This window comes from Poromitra crassiceps (assembly GCF_964638095.1).
Source record: "Poromitra crassiceps genome assembly, chromosome: 14".
Taxonomy (NCBI): Eukaryota; Metazoa; Chordata; class Actinopteri; order Beryciformes; family Melamphaidae; genus Poromitra; species Poromitra crassiceps.
In genome coordinates, this window is record NC_139633.1 from 22,479,002 (window position 1) to 22,494,055 (window position 15,054).

At 47.0% G+C, this 15,054-nt stretch overlaps 1 protein-coding gene across 2 annotated transcripts in view; it reads right to left on the bottom strand.

Annotated features, from left to right (window-relative positions):
* Window positions 1-15,054, bottom strand: part of LOC310789378 (cGMP-dependent protein kinase 1) — a gene marked incomplete at its 5' end in the record, with an annotated part of 118,819 nt that overhangs the window by 12,491 nt on the left and 91,274 nt on the right. For both annotated transcript variants that reach the window (XM_083651014.1, XM_083651013.1), the window contains 2 exons: window positions 1,585-1,650; window positions 14,162-14,256. In XM_083651014.1, the coding sequence (XP_083507140.1) occupies window positions 1,585-1,650; window positions 14,162-14,256 (161 nt within the window). The remainder of the gene's footprint in view (window positions 1-1,584; window positions 1,651-14,161; window positions 14,257-15,054) is intronic.

Below are 15,054 nucleotides of genomic sequence, written 5' to 3' on the forward strand. Positions count from 1 at the left end.
GCTTTAGTCTCTCTCTCCCTCTCCATGCCAGGACTCCAAACACTAAAGTGAAGTCTAGATGCCTACAGTATGTTAAGGACTCCAAACATGCTGGCAGAACAGTAAAAGCAGCGGTGCTTATGTGGTGCTCGTGAAGCTGTCATTCAGAAGAGATGCTGCAGCTGGTGTCTCTCCCCTGTTGGGACTCTCTCTCACTAAGCCTTTCTTTATCTGTTTGATTGGATACAGTATCTATTGCAACTCTGTTCTCTCCATCTCTTACTCTCTCACTCTCTGTCTCTCTTCTTCTTTCTCTAACACAGCTACTCTAATTACCCTTATCTCACCGCTTAAGCTGTCCTGTGTCTGTGTACCCCCAGAGTCACACACACACACACACACACACACGCGCGTGCGCACACACACACACACACACACGCGCGCGCGCACGCGAACACACAGACACACACACACATGCGCGCGAACACAGGTATAAATCCCAGAAACATGAACAGCCTGGCATTCTCTGTGAAACAGGCCTGGCTGCGTGACACACATGATGCGCCTGCTATTCAGGTTGCTGCAGCATTGGCCTTTTTCACACCAGCCATTTTGTGTCTAGGCAATGGTAAACACGGGTGCACCCTCGTTAATATTTTGATTGCACCTGTATTTACCCTGCCTTTTAGAGACAAAATGGCTGCCGTGAAAAAGGTCAATTAGCTACTTGTATGATTGACAGAGAGTTATAGAAGAAGTAGGCCAGCACTCAAAAATGTCCTTTGAGAATTGTAATAGGTCACCTGGGACAGCACCTGGTGACCTATTACAACTCTCAAAGGCCATTTTTGAGTGCTGGCCTACTTCTTCGATAACCCTTGTGACTTTGTGTGGCCCTGCACCTTAATGCAACTCGACTTTTGAGTGTGCTCGCATTCGCTGAGTCTGTATGATTGACAGAGAGGCCGTGGTAATCACCTCTCTCTCTCTGTGGGATGACTCACTCGCTCGCCCCATCACTTAGCGGCCGAGGACAGCCCATTTGTGCCCGCCGTGCTCCCTGAGGCCAGAGGGGGGGCCCGGGGTAAGCCGATACCACCTCTTCCCCTAACCTTCACAGCACCAGAACCTTCTGCCTCTCTATTCTTACCACAGCACTCAGCGCTACAGATGGACACACTCAGAGATTCTCTCATTGGACCTGCTCAGATGAGAACCCTGCTCAGATGATAACCCTAAGTGTCTTTGGATTTCTGCATTGCCCTCTTCTTTTTTAGTAAAAACACAAGAGATAAGAGAATGATTGTACTGAGATAAACGATTTTTAGTTCAATGAAAGGAAAACTCTTTGTTGTCATCGTTAAACGCCATACAAACACCAGCCTTTAGCCACATGCTAAATGAATAGCAGCCATATGTTTCAAATTCATTTCAAAGTCTAAAAGTTCTTGATTTCAGCTGCTTTAAGGTGATTCTACCTAGAGTTAGGAGGCATTTCACACTTGACGTTATGACTTCATTGAGCATATTCAGCTCTCTTAGCATGATTCAAATTAAATGAGATGAACAGTGAGAAACAGCAGGAGCCTCTGTGTTCATACTCACTCTCTGTCGATGACTAGACAGGTGACCGTCTCTGCCGCGATCACGTTGGCGGTCCTGATGTCCTCCCTGGAAAGACAACCACACAGCATTGTCAGAAACAATATTAAAGGATGATAAAGTTAGGAGATATGATACACTATTCAAAAACGGCGTGAACTCCATTCAAACATGCCAAACATCATTTGAAATGTTTCATCACAGCTTTCATATTAGAACGAGTCAAATCAAGACCCATGTATCACATTTATTAAAGTGTAATCCAACTCGATTTAGTCAATCAATGACACTGGCATGATCAGCATTACTCTTTCTTATGAATGACATCCAGTTCATCTTCCTCTGATGATGATGATGATGATGGTTCTTCAGAGGAGTCGCCCCAGTCGCAGGAATCCTCTGAATCACTGTCCCAAGCATCCATGGTTTACTGTGGAGATCCTGCATCCATGGTTTACTGTGGAGATCCTGCATCCATGGTTTACTGTGGAGATCCTGCATCCAGCGTCCCACAGAGACCAGCTCACACTGGAACACACTGTCCAGGCCGGCCCTCTGTGAAGAAAGCCATGTCGGCACCACTCGGATCCAAGTGTAGTGATATCCACCCCGACGCAGATGATTACAAAAAGTGACAGGAGAGTCTCCGGGTGATCAGACCCCAGAAGCAGGTGACATCATAATTGTTTCCTTTCATGTCCCGTCTTGTCAAAGAAGAAGAAGCAGAAGAAGAAGAAGAAGAAGAGAAAAAGGATGGTGCTCTTGAGAATATCCCAACAGGGAGCGGATTAAAGGCTTTGTTCCAGATATGCAGAGTTGATTCGATTCACTAAACTGCCAACAGAAACTGACAATGACCCTGTGTCTGATCTGATCTGTGTCTGATCTGAACTCAGACATATGGCAGCAACCTATTTGACTTGGGCAGAGGTGACAATTCCTCCTTGTGCTATGTAAACTCCCTCTGCCTTCCTACATGCATAGCCCCCTCCTCTCCCTCTCCCTCTCTCTCTCTCTCTCTCTCTCACACACACACACACACACACACACACACACACACACACACACACACACACACACACACACACACACACACACAGTGTCTCTCGATCTTTCCTTTGGAAAAAGGTCACAGCTGGTGGGGGTAACAACAAGTTAGGAGCTGAGAGGAGAGGTGAGGAGAAGAGGGGATAGGAGAGGAGAGGTGAGGAGAAGAGGAGTGGGTAAGAGAAGAAGAGAGGAGAGGTGAGGAGAAGAGAAGCGAGTGGAGAAGAGAGGGGAGGAGAGGAGAAGAGAGGGGAGGACAGGAGAAGAGAAGAGTGGAGAAGAGAGGGGAGGGGAAGAGAGGAGAATAGAGGGGAAGGGAGGAGAAGAGAGGGGGGTGAGGAGAGGAGAAGAGAGGGGAGTGGAGGAGAGGAGAAGAGAAAAGAGGAGAGGGGAGGAGAGGAGAAGAGAGGTATATCCAATATCAGTAGCCGTATAAAGGCTGAAATATACTTCTGTGATCGCCTCAACTTGGAGGCTTGTCGGTGGCAGCTGGTCCTCTACACTCAAACATCAGCTTGATGAGGGCTCGCAGGAGAGTCCCCAGCAAAATGAGTCAATTGTGTCATTTCACTAGGATTTCAATGACTAGAAGTTAGCCCAAGGAGAGAATGTAGTGCATATACTTACGTAATAGCTTTCACTCTCTCCTGTTATCTGACTCAGCACGATGTGCACAGTGTTAGACAGCATGTTACACTGACTCAGGACCATGTGCACAGGGTTAGACAGCATGTTACACTGACTCAGAGCGATGTGCACAGGGTTAGCCAGCATGTTACACTGACTCAGGACCATGTGCACAGGGTTAGACAGCATGTTACACTGACTCAGAGCGATGTGCACAGGGTTAGACAGCATGTTACACTGACTCAGCACAATGTGCACAGGGTTAGACAGCATGTTACACTGACTCAGCACAATGTGCACAGGGTTAGACAGCATGTTACACTGACTCAGCACCATGTGCACAGGGTTAGACAGCATGTTACACTGACTCAGCACCATGTGCACAGGGTTAGACAGCATGTTACACTGACTCAGGACCATGTGCACAGGGTTAGACAGCATGTTACACTGACTCAGGACCATGTGCACAGGGTTAGACAGCATGTTACACTGACTCAGCACAATGTGCACAGGGTTAGACAGCATGTTACACTGACTCAGCACCATGTGCACAGGGTTAGACAGCATGTTACACTGACTCAGCACCATGTGCACAGGGTTAGACAGCATGTTACACTGACTCAGGACCATGTGCACAGGGTTAGACAGCATGTTACACTGACTCAGCACCATGTGCACAGGGTTAGACAGCATGTTACACTGACTCAGCACCATGTGCACAGGGTTAGACAGCATGTTACACTGACTCAGGACCATGTGCACAGGGTTAGACAGCATGTTACACTGACTCAGGACCATGTGCACAGGGTTAGACAGCATGTTACACTGACTCAGGACCATGTGCACAGGGTTAGACAGCATGTTACACTGACTCAGCACCATGTGCACAGGGTTAGACAGCATGTTACACTGACTCAGCACGATGTGCACAGGGTTAGACAGCATGTTACACTGACTCAGCACAATGTGCACAGGGTTAGACAGCATGTTACACTGACTCAGCACAATGTGCACAGGGTTAGACAGCATGTTACACTGACTCAGCACAATGTGCACAGGGTTAGACAGCATGTTACACTGACTCAGCACAATGTGCACAGGGTTAGACAGCATGTTACACTGACTCAGGACCATGTGCACAGGGTTAGACAGCATGTTACACTGACTCAGGACCATGTGCACAGGGTTAGACAGCATGTTACACTGACTCAGGACCATGTGCACAGGGTTAGACAGCATGTTACACTAACTCAGGATGATGTGCACAGGGTTAGACAGCATGTTACACTGACTCAGGACCATGTGCACAGGGTTAGACAGCATGTTACACTGACTCAGGACCATGTGCACAGGGTTAGACAGCATGTTACACTGACTCAGCACAATGTGCACAGGGTTAGACAGCATGTTACACTGACTCAGCACCATGTGCACAGGGTTAGACAGCATGTTACACTGACTCAGCACGATGTGCACAGGGTTAGACAGCATGTTACACTGACTCAGCACCATGTGCACAGGGTTAGACAGCATGTTACACTGACTCAGGACAATGTGCACAGGGTTAGACAGCATGTTACACTGACTCAGCACAATGTGCACAGGGTTAGACAGCATGTTACACTGACTCAGCACAATGTGCACAGGGTTAGACAGCATGTTACACTGACTCAGCACAATGTGCACAGGGTTAGACAGCATGTTACACTGACTCAGCACAATGTGCACAGGGTTAGACAGCATGTTACACTGACTCAGCACAATGTGCACAGGGTTAGACAGCATGTTACACTGACTCAGCACCATGTGCACAGGGTTAGACAGCATGTTACACTGACTCAGCACAATGTGCACAGGGTTAGACAGCATGTTACACTGACTCAGCACCATGTGCACAGGGTTAGACAGCATGTTACACTGACTCAGGATTGATTATGTGAGAACTTGCTCTGGGACCTGACCCCTTGTTGAGTGACGCTGAGGGGGGACGAGTGCTCATCGGTAAGTAACCCAGCATGATGATTACACTGGAATGTGCTTGTCCCTCTCAGACGGAGAAAGTCATTAGAACTTAATTCACTCAAAATGATCCCAATTAGAGAACGTCTAATTATTATTCTAATCATAGGTTTCACTCCCGCCACTATTATCTCCCATATAGGGTAGACAGTTATTCAGTTAAAGAATACATCAACAAGAAAAAGCTTCCCACAGGATTCCTTTGGAGGTTCCCAGAGAAGAGAAGAGAAGAGAAGAGAAGAGAAGAGAAGAGAAGAGAAGAGAAGAAACCATTTGAAGTTCATGCCTTCTATAGATTTATGGAATTTGTTTAATTAAACAGTACATTCAATGCAATGTATGAAGGGAACCATAAGAACGTATCATAACAGAATCTAAAGATTATTCAAATTTTCCAAAGTGGGATCTGGAGTTGGGTTGTAGTTTAAAGGGGTCTTAAGTGGCCTAAAACCCGGTCCCTGAATGGCACATATGAACCGGTATCACAAACACTTGCTAGGTCATAGCAGTGAATATGTGCTAGTGACAATCAACCACTAGTTAAAAGCTACCACTATACCTTTGCAGATACACCTGTCTCTCCGGTATAACTTGCATGCGTTTCTTTTTCATTCATGCCATTATATGGACAGAACACAAAAAAGGGTCATTCATATTAGTTGATATTTTAAGAATCTCAATGATAATATCTTCAGCGAGATTACGGTTTTGCAGCAAGCAAAGGATTTAGGATTGACAATAACTTTTAATAATCTTCAACGAGTTTGTCAGGATTTTGCCAGATTTGTCACATTTTTCGAACGGTTCCAAATCTCAACAAAACGCTTCAAACGTAAGCAGATTCATATTATGTAAATGAAGCGACGGGTTACAGATGGAGAAATAGACAGTTGTGCATGCGTGCGTACACACAGCAAGAGATGTATTGAAAAACACACACGCACACACACACGCACACACACACACGCGCACAAGCACACACACGCACACACACACAGTCATCTCATCAGAGATAATAAGCTGTAGCCTTGACACTCTCCTATAGAGACAACCGCAATCTGTTACGCGAGTTAATTTGCAAGGATAAGAAAGCGTGCAGTTGTCACTTACTAACCATGGTGATACAACAAAACAACACAAAACGCTTACATAACCACTACGTATAATGAAACAGACTACGTATATTGAAATAGTGGTTATTATGTAACCATGAATCATCCTTGAGAGACCTCAAGGGTTTCACATTAGCCAGCAGCCTGTTCCACCTGTTCCCCCTTGCTACACTGTAACCGAGCAAAACAACTTAGTGTGCCATGTTGTTGATACTAGTGATGTTTTATGTGAAATACAATCGCCAAAACAATCTCTCAGTGTGATCCATTTGCTTAGCCTAAATCGCCCATTAAGCCAAAGATGCCTCAGCAGCTGTGTGTGGAATGTCCTCTGGACATCCACAGGAGGGAGCTGGTGGTGTTGGTTTCCAGTAGATGGTTGAGATGAAGCTGGTAATTGGACAGTGACACAGTGTCCCGGGCAGGGCGGTTAAGAACATAACAGGAGGGCTTGGAGGCTGAGGCTGAGGCATGGGGCCAAGGTGCAGTAGCTGCTGGCAGGAGGAAGGAAGGCAGAGGGTCAGGAGTGGGGTGGGGACTAGAGAGACAGGTGTGAGAAGGGCGCGGCCGACGCTTAGCCCAGGTGGGCTTATGAAGCTACAGGTTGGGACTGAAGTACTGGGGGTTAAGACGCAGACAGCTGTAGCAGTTAGGGCTTTTGGGGGGGGGGGGGGGTGTACGTGCTAACTGCAACACCAAGAGAGCTAGCTCCCTTGGCGGAGCTGGCTAACGGGCCTTGAGTGAGTTTAACCCACAAATCTGGGACTCGCGAGGACTCTGACTCACTCGGTTACACCAACACCGCTCACATGAACTGCCTGCTCAGTCAGCAGCATCACACTCTTTTTTAACAAGCTCTCATTCTCCACTGTCAATCCCACCACACCACACACACACACACACACACACACACACACACACACACACACACACACACACACACACACTAAACCCAAGAGAGGAGAGATCAGGGCAGCGAAGCAGGCACACAAATGTGGAAGCTGTTGATGGATGTACACCTCAGATGGAAGCTCACACTTGGCTATGACAAGAAGAATGTGACATCAGATACTTCAGAGGCTAAGTTGAAACAACAGCTTTTAAAATGGGGCTGGGGGACCTCTTTTCCTGGAACATCCTCCAATTGGGGTCAGGAAATACACTATGCATTCAGCGCTATACACTCTATACCTCTATACTCTATACACACACTCTATACCTCAATACTCTATACACACACTCTATACCTCTATACTCTACACTCTATACCTCTATACTCTATACACACACTCTATACCTCTATACTCTATACACACACACTCTACCTAGCATGTCCACTTCAGATGCAACATGCAGTACGATATCTGTGTGGCCAATAATACTGTAATACTAGAAGGGGTTGGTTTCCCTCAGAGACCTATGCATAGATGGTCATTTTGCATCCTTTGAACTTCTGCGGAGGAAATTTGAGTTACCCAACACGCACTGGCTCACATACCTACAAGTCTGAAATTATGTTCAATCCAAGATTGGTAACTTTGAAGTCTTTGAACTTTGAACCCCCACTCCAGGCATCTTGTTTCTAGATTTGTGTGTCTGTTTGATGGCTGCGTCAGGGCCCCCACTGAGAGGATTAGAGAGGCGTGGTAGGAGGAACTTGGTGTTGATTTGTCTGAAATGATATGGGACAGGAGTCTGTCTGTGGTCCAGCTATGTTCGGTTAACAGCAGACACCAGCTGATCCAATTTAAAGTCACTCACCGTCTACATTATTCCAAGTCTAGGCACAAGATATACCCTTCTGTCTCACCGCTATGTGATAGGTGGCAGGTGTTAGAGGGCACACTGTCCCATGCTTTCTGGTTTTGCCCTTCACTGTCTGGATACTGGGCCAAGATATTTGACTGGTACTCTTAAGGCCTATAAAATAACCCTTCAACCAGAGGTGGAACTCGCCAGCTTTGGCTGCTCGGAATCCTCTCTGCTCCTCCCTACAGCTGTGCAGCAGTCTCTGACACACAGGGGATGACTGTTGCCAAGAGACTCATTTTGAAGGAGTGGAAGTCTCCCTCTCCCCCTCCTTTTCAACTGTGGCTGACGGACATGGTTTCAGTTGTACGCATGGAGAGACTCGGGTTCCTGAGGACCAACTCACCTAACAAATGTTCAAGTATTTGGGGCCCGTTTCTGGCCCACTTGGACGAGGTTAGGGGAGACGGGTAACTCGCCCAGATAATCTCTCAGGGACTCTACGTGGGATTCTATGCACATCTATTATAAGCACACTATTTGGCTGACAGCAAAACTTTGTAATGTTGTAATGTTTGTTTTTGTTTTTTGATGTTCTGAAAAATTGGGGGCGGAAATATCGAAAAAATAATAATACTGTAATACTAATTAATGTAACTTATAAAGCGCTTTTAAATAACGCCAAGACGCTGACAATATGAGTCAACATAAAACAAACGAGGGCCAAAAAGAGAAACGAGCGACAGCGAACAGATAGAAACATATAGTGAAAGTTGGAGGAAGTTGGGGGTCATGCAGGTTTTTATTGCAGATATGGTTTGGATGTGAGTGGAGGTTTGGATGTGAGTGGAGGTTTGGATGTGGGCGAGTGGAGGTTTGGATGTGAGTGGAGGTTTGGATGTGAGCGAGTGGAGGTTTGGATGTGGGTGAGTGGAGGTTTGGATGTGAGTGGAGGTTTGGATGTGAGCGAGTGGAGGTTTGGATGTGGGTGAGTGGAGGTTTGGATGTGAGTGGAGGTTTGGATGTGAGCAAGTGGAGGTTTGGATGTGAGTGGAGGTTTGGATGTGAGTGGAGGTTTGGATGTGAGCAAGTGGAGGTTTGGATGTGAGTGGAGGTTTGGATGTGAGCAAGTGGAGGTTTGGATGTGAGTGGAGGTTTGGATGTGAGCAAGTGGAGGTTTGGATGTGAGTGGAGGTTTGGATGTGAGCGAGTGGAGGTTTGGATGTGAGTGGAGGTTTGGATGTGAGCGAGTGGAGGTTTGGATGTGGGTGAGTGGAGGTTTGGATGTGGGTGAGTGGAGGTTTGGATGTGGGTGAGTGGAGGTTTGGATGTGGGTGAGTGGAGGTTTGGATGTGAGCGAGTGGAGGTTTGGATGTGGGGGAGTGGAGGTTTGGATGTGGGTGAGTGGAGGTTTGGATGTGGGCGAGTGGAGGTTTGGATGTGGGCAAGTGGAGGCTTCTGGGTGGATTTGGAGCTCATATAGATCTGCGTGTTGTCGGCATAGCAATGAAACCCCAGGTTTAATTTGTGGATGATGTGACCAAGGGGGAGTATGTAACAGAGGAAGAGCAGGGGGCAGAGGAGGGGGGGGCTCAGTCCTCTCACACACACACGCACACACACGCACACACACACGCACAATTAAATAGCAAACCATTATGGCTGCCAGGAGAACAGACTTTGATTTGTAAACATGTTGTTGCCACTGATCAAAGGCAACATCTTCAGATGGACAGAGAAGGCTTTGAGAAGGGGCTATTGAGTTTCATGAGCACGGACAGACACACACACGGACACACACACACACACACACACACACACACACACACACACGGACACACACACACACAGACACACACGGACACACACGGACACACACGGACACACACACACACGGACACACACACACACACTGTTAACTTCTAATTAGAAAGACGGGTGTGCGGCAGGGCCCCTCTGAACAAAAGCGTCACAGTGAAGATGGCCACAGGGTCTGTATGGAGATGTGAGGAACATGTTGGAACATCAAACGTGTGGCTGAATAGGCCTGTCTCTCTCTCTGCCTCAAGACTCCCTCAAAGACAAAGACACTCGTGACAAGTAGACACTGAGGTGGGCACAGCGCTTTCTTTTAGGGGGAACAGAAAAGATCTTCTCAATATTAAATCAAAGGATGTGAGAGACGTTTTTGATGATACTTGAAATCATACTCCAGAAATGCTATATGGATCCATATAACGATAGAGAACTGTGGGAATAGCCAGCATTTATTAATATATGATTTCATATTTTCCATGCATGTGTGTGTGTGCGCGCGTGCATGCGTACACACATAGTTCATTGCAATGCGTCAAAGTAATTAATATCAACAGGATATTCAGAGTCACCGTATCATCATCATCATAAAAGGGACTGTCTCTGTTTCAATTTTTGCCCCACTGATGATGATGTCCCAATGTCTATGACATCATCAGGGATGTCACGATGTCTATGACATTCTCAGTGATGTCATAGTGTCCCACAGTGACACATGTCGAGCGCACGAGATTTCTAGTCTATTTAAAACTGTTCACCGTAGAGGTAGTAGGCTATGGTCTGTAGTGTATAATGTAGAATAGATCATTTGTGTCACACTCCTGTTTATCACAGGCTACCCTGTTTTGTCTCATTAGTGTAAAAGGATCTAATTTCTGTTTGGAATAATCTACTGCCCCCGATGGCCAGGAGATCGAGCCGCTGTGTCTCACATGTCCCACATGTCCCACATGCATTTTAATGTCCCGTCATCTTTTATCTCCTATATTCATGAGTTTGGACATATGGGAAGAAGGGCTCAGCCATCTGTCTCTCTATAGCCAGAAAACATTCTGTGCCATAGTTAATACCACCTGTCACATGATGAGCATCACCTCTAGCCAGTGTGCTACATGAACATTTGGAACAACAGGATGATTTGTGGTGGGCTGTCATTGCTATAGTCTTTTTTTTTTACTGGGTATTTCTTTAGGTCAAATTGGGTATTTGTGAGATTTTATTCTTTCTTTCTTTTTTTGTAACTATTTGTTAATATAAAGCAAAAGAGTCTGAGAGACCTGATTTGAGATGGTTCCAAATTCAGCAACCACAAGATGGCGCCACTTCCATCTTTTCATTTCGACACGACACGGCACGGCACAGCGCTGGCTGTGTGCGCACGTACTCGCGTATACGAGTGCATGTATACATGTGTGATCAGGGGCACGTGTTCTCTGCCCCTCTATCCGAACCCTCCACCAGCACAATACACTTGAGACTGTGCTCTCTTCTTCTCCCTCTGCTCTTAATAATACATGGCCACTGGAGGAGCACAGTCAAGACAAGAGAAACAGCATGAACAAAAAATACCACTTCACCACACTGGTCTGGAGGAATGAGCTTCACAATCCATATCAACAGATCTATGTTTTTTTTAATCATAAGGGAGCTGAAGTGTATATATATATTTATTTATTTTATTGTATGTCCAGGAAGTCCCATTGAGATCACGCATCTATTTTTATAAGAGAGACCTAGGTAGCAGTATTTCAGAATTGAGGAGACGTTGGGAGTTGGCAACCCTTTATGGGTTTGTGTTGCCTGTAATATACATTCAGCACGGGTTGCTTAACATTTGCCTCGATACATATGGAGAGGAAGTGCAGGTTTGTGACATGCAGGCTCCACAACTGTTCCATGACTGTTTACTGCATCTTTATCTCTCCATCCATCCCCATCATCTGTTATGTTAGTGAGCGCGTGCATCCCTGCCAGCAGCTCAGACGGCATGTTCATCAAGTCCAAGCGAAGGGAATGAAGGACATGATCAGAACGCTGCGGGAAACTAACACGAAAGGACAGTAGAAAAGACGTAGAAAATGTGGTGGTCTAATGCAGAGGTTACCAAACTTCCCACACCAAGTACCACTATGTACCAAACCAAATTTACAAAGTACCACTTCCCACTGCGGCTACCAAACATCCCCCCCGCCCATAAAAAATCACTGATTTGCACATGATGCAATATCATCAGAAAGGCTAAATAAATAGTAGTAGGCTACTGTTGCGAGTCAGACCCCAAATAACCAACACATAAACCGAAACATTTTACATCTTATAGGCTGATGGCAGTCAGCGACAGCAAGGCTGTTGAGTACCACCAGATGGAGCCTTGCGGACCACCAGTGGTCCCCGGACCACAGTTTGGGAATCACTGGTCTAATGCAAGAGGTCTTCAGTCGGGTGCACATCACATCCATGACTGTCAAACATGTCACGACCCCTCCTCCTCCGTCACATGTCACGACCCCTCCTCCTCCGTCACCTGTCACGACCCCTCCTCCTCCGTCACCTGTGACACCCGACTGCTCGTGTGTGTGTTTCCTTATTTTCAGCCTCCTTAGTGTGCTTGATGCTCTTTTTCTGTCTGTCTATTCTCTTCTCTTTCCACCCTGCTCTCTAGTCTCTGCACACCTGGCCATCATCTGCCATCAGCGCACCTGTCCGTATCACTCATCACCACCACTCCTCTACAAGAGAGCCAGTCCCTGCTGGATCACTGCGCCATACAGTACACGCTTTGTTGATGTGCACGCTTCCAGCTAACCCACTTATCTGTCTGCCTGCTTGTCAGCTGCCTTACACCTGCTCTCTCTGTCTCCAGGAAAACCTGTCATGCCCGCCGGGCAGCTCACGTTCTCGGGATCACCTCTGACAAGCTAACCTGTGGACGTTTTTTTCCCCCCTACTGGACCTCGGCCCATCCGGCCTCCTCCTCACCAACTCTGCCTGCGTTTGGAATAAAATACTTCTTTTCATCTAAACCTGCTTATCCTGAGTCTGCATTTGGGTTTAGCCTTGATATGTGACAAGACACCTGAAATCTTTGTACAAATCTATGAAATTAAACTTCTTCCCTGTAGCTTTTCTTCCTCTCATTGTGGTGCACACAACTGTGGCTCCTGTGTGTGTGTGTGTGTGTGTGTGTGTGTGTGTGTGTGTGTGTGTGTGTGTGTGTGTGTGTGTGTGTGTGTGTGTGTGTGTGTGTGTGCGTGCGTGCGTGCGTGCGTGTGTGTGGCGGGGGGGTCACACATTAAAAGATGTCTCGCACGTTTGTTGTTTTCCACCTGACGGCGCAGCACTTGCACGTGTTTGCATGTGTGCACACATTTGTGTTGAAAGAGACAAAAGAAGGTGTCGAGACGGAGGAGAGACTGGCTGGGGGGACGCAGCTGTGTCTCTTCTGCACAGTGGAATTGGTAGTAATCAAAATACAGCTAGCTAGACTGTGCCTAGTCTAATGTTCATACGGTGTATGTAGTATCGTATAGGAGTGATAATTTCCCACTTCTTCTGCCTGGTTGTCACCACGAGTTCTCACTGGGTAGGTGTGACTTTAGTGACATACTGTAGTGTTTGATGATCATGTAACTGTGCTCTCTCTCTCTCTTTGTGTTGTTGTTGTCTGTTATGATGCATGTGTGTGTAGCACTACTGTTTGCTCAAGACAAATCCCCCCTCAGGGACAATAAGGTTCATCTCATCTCATCATCTCATCTCACTGTTCTCCAAACTTCTCACACTAGAAGAGTGTTGCAGGCAAAATCTAATGAGTTTGAAAACTTGCGGATGTCTGGATGTCTGCTCAAAGTCTGGATATTACAGCGTCTGCTTCTCTGACCGCCGGCTCACGCTTAACGCTTCAGTTGGCTCACAGATGGGGATTTTGTCTCAGATCTGGAAACATTGTCAGGGACAGGCTGTCCTGGACAATTTTTTAAGATCTGTCCCGGCCGGCTTACTTGTAACGTGCGCTTGTCTTTAAGAAATTCCTGTCCTTCAACAACTCATCACGTCTGTCAAGAAGACGGAGTAATGAGAGAATGGGGGGACGATAAGCGGTACGGAGGAAGAGGGAGAGTGATGACATATTGGAGAGACTAAAGAGACAGATAGAGAAAGAGGATGTCAAGATGGGAGGATACAGCGTTATCGGGAAGAGTGAGTCTTACCCTTGCAGGGCCTTCTCTCCAAACCAGTCTCCTTTCCCCAGGCTGCGCAGGTAGACAGGCTCTCCATTGGGCGGGTCCTCCCTGGTCACATTCACCTGGTGAGAGGAAGAAGAGAGTTAAAGAGATGAGAATTGTAACGGGGGAGGAAGACAGGTGAGGAGAGGAGAGGAGGGGGCCGGTGAAAGGAGGAGGATAGGAAGGGTGGGAGTGGAGAATGGGTCAGGGATCACGTCACAAACATTTACACTTCTCCGTCAAGTTCAAATATATTGATATGTAAATGAGCCCTCCCAGCTCACACCGTTCCAAAACACAGGAGTGACAGAAACCTGTGAATGGAAAGTCGATTACAGACATGTGAGCGCCATCTCTGTGCACGCTCAGTAAGGCGCCACTGACCACTTCATTAGCCAGGTGACATGAGTGAGTGATGGTGTAAATCAAAGCGATGTGCCACTCCAACAGATCTTCAGAGGGAGTGAACTGAGAACAAAGCGATGTGACACTCCAACAGATCTTCAGAGGGAGTGAACTGAGAGGGCCTTTTGGGCTGATTACGGGTCTCGTCTTCATCCATTAGTCAGGCCTATGCAGCTATGGCAGCACATCATAATGCTGAGAGTGGAATAATTCATGTATTAAGATGATCAAGGAGGAGGATGACAAGGAGAACAAGAGCCAGGAGGAGTAATCAGAGGGACTGAGAGAAAGGTGTGGGCAAATGGCAGGGCGTGTGTGTGTGTGTGCACACACGCGTGCGTGCGTGCTCGTGTGTGTGTGCACACGCGTGCGTGCGTGTGTGTGGTGACACTGGTGAGATGCCAAAATTTGGTGGAATGTCCTCTAGACAAAGTGGGGCACATCGTCTGGCTCTAAGACAGAGACAAAGTGAG